Source organism: Aphanomyces astaci (genome assembly GCF_000520075.1).
Source record: "Aphanomyces astaci strain APO3 unplaced genomic scaffold supercont1.572, whole genome shotgun sequence".
Taxonomy (NCBI): domain Eukaryota; phylum Oomycota; class Saprolegniomycetes; order Saprolegniales; family Verrucalvaceae; genus Aphanomyces; species Aphanomyces astaci.
In genome coordinates this window covers 1-2,291 of record NW_009798835.1, presented here as the reverse complement: position 1 = coordinate 2,291, position 2,291 = coordinate 1, and the positions used below count along the sequence as shown (strand labels likewise).

The 2,291-nt window shown below is 48.8% G+C and overlaps 1 protein-coding gene across 1 annotated transcript; it reads right to left on the bottom strand.

Moving 5' to 3' along the window:
* Positions 1 to 591: 591 nt before the first annotated feature.
* Positions 592 to 1,377, bottom strand: H257_19418 (hypothetical protein; the record flags this gene model as incomplete). Its single annotated transcript, XM_009848563.1, has 4 exons — positions 592 to 722; positions 770 to 926; positions 982 to 1,134; positions 1,177 to 1,377. 4 exons carry the CDS (start codon positions 1,375 to 1,377, stop codon positions 592 to 594), a joined length of 642 nt encoding a protein of 213 aa, XP_009846865.1.
* Positions 1,378 to 2,291: the final 914 nt, after the last annotated feature.

Genomic DNA, 2,291 nt, shown 5'->3' with positions numbered 1-2,291 from the left:
CGAGTGTACCACCCACTGGTCAGTGTCCCTGTTTGGTCCAGGCGTCTGTAGATCTGATTGGCCTTCACGATGATCGCCGCTCGGTCTGGTGGAAAGCCGTCCATTTGCATTCCAGCAATCCAGTCGACGAGATCAGCCTCGCACTGCTCGGGCAACACGGGCTTTGGTCCGCGCCGCTTGTTGGGCTGAATGGTCCCGGCCTTCGTGGCACGAACCTTTCGCATGACCGTGATGTAGGGTATCTTCGAAGTTCGTGCAACATCGCGTCCGTTCTTTCCTTGAAGGACTTCGGCGATGGCAAGCTCCAGGTCTGCAGGGGTGTATTGAATGCGGCGCTGCGTCACCATCAAAGCTGTGATTGGGATTTGTTTGGGATTTGAAACTCGAGCGTATAATTTACGAGAGGTTTGCCGCCAAAAAATATTGCGATGCGATTGGCTGATACGGAGTGATCATAAATTGGTACAGTGATCATAAATTGGTCATTTACGTTACCGAGTAGTTTGTGAGCATGCATTGACTTGACGAAGTTCTTACCGAGTTGGCTGCAACTTGCCTTTGACGCCGCAATGGACACACGAACACGTCGGGCTAATTTGGATGGCTTTTCCTCAACCGAGCTTGTTCGGACGCGAGGTTGGCGTTGTGGTCAGTGCTCAGGGGTGTTGCCACCAGCCCCCCTGAGGCATCGGTCGACGCCAGCACCGCCCTTACTTCGCCGGCTACGATGATTGTTCGTGGATTGGACATCGAACGATACTGTGCTTACCGTTGGCCACGACCAAAGTGCCTCCTTTTGCATACGCCAGCATCGAGCACGCACCCACGCGGTTCACTTGCCCGAATCCGAACTGAAATGATGGAAGCAGGAGGGGGCGCATTGCGTCGTCGGTAGCCACGAACGCACTCGACAACGACGACGCGATCTGCATGCAACCACAAGAACACCGTAAGATAAGAATGATGGATAGCGCATGTTACGTGGGTGGGGTCATTGGAAGCAGCATCTCGAAGCAGCGTGGCGGTGTTGTTGACCAAGTGTTTTCTCACGTACTCGGCCACCTGCCATCCCCCGTGGCCGTCCAAGACGGACGCGAACACTGCGTCTGAGTCCACTTGCACTACGTATCGATCCTACGCACGACCATGAGTGCATGACGTGATGTAGTGTCTGACTTCGTTTGGGTCGTTTGCTGCGTACGACGCGGCGGTGTATCGATGGACGCGTGCAACGGGCGACGCCAAGACAAAGCTTTCGACGAAGTCGTAGTTAAGTGAACCGCGCTCCCCCGTGTTTATCTGGCCGTTTGCAAAACAACATGGTTCGGTGCATGATGTCCACACCAAGAGGATCGCCACCACCGCTGCAATCTTCATTGATTGATAGAGCTGTCGGAATAATATAGCCCCTGGTTGTGTGGTCAAGTTATTTTAACCACGACATGAGTTGAGTCCATTTTTTGGTCGTCCATATGTACCTCCATCTGTTGGATGAGACAGGCAAGAGTGACGTAATGATTGAAGATGCAACGAGACCAAGCACATGTTGTTCGGATTCGTTACCTCTTGGAGGCAGAGAGTGAATACTACAGTACTACTGTGAAGTATACACAGTAGCAGTATTGTCCTTTTACCCAAAATTTGGACTTTTGTGCTGATTCGCCAAATCTATCCATGGATTCTCTATACTGACTTTTGTATGTAAAAATGGCCAAGTGTCACACTAATCTCATTCACACACTAATTCGATATTGAATTGGTCGAAGAGTGGATTTGATTGGCTACGTTTTGAGTGTTCTGAGTTTTGATTGGTCGATCGATTCTCTGCCGATTTGGGCTGCTCATAATCTTGACAATACTACAGTAGTAGTAGTTGTAACTACATAATCTTGACAATACTACAGTAGTAGTAGTTGTAACTGGTACTTCGAATTATAAGTATTGTCAAGATTATGTGTACTATTAATTAATACTACTATTTTAATAGTAGTATTAATTAATAGTACACATAACTGTACTCTTAATACTACTATTAAAATAGTAGTACAGTATTAAGAGTACAGTGTGGTTCTGTAGTGCAAAACGATATGACGAACAACATAATTCATACTGGACGTGACACAATCGATATAAAGGTTTGCATGGTTGGCCCGGCTTAAAGATGGAACTGTGGAGATACATGTCGGCAAGGTGTGGGGCATATGGATAGCTATTTGGGGTGGGGGTTACCCGAGGTTGGCGGTGCATGCGGACGGGATGTGAACCCGTGGCAGCCTTCTACGGTCCACACC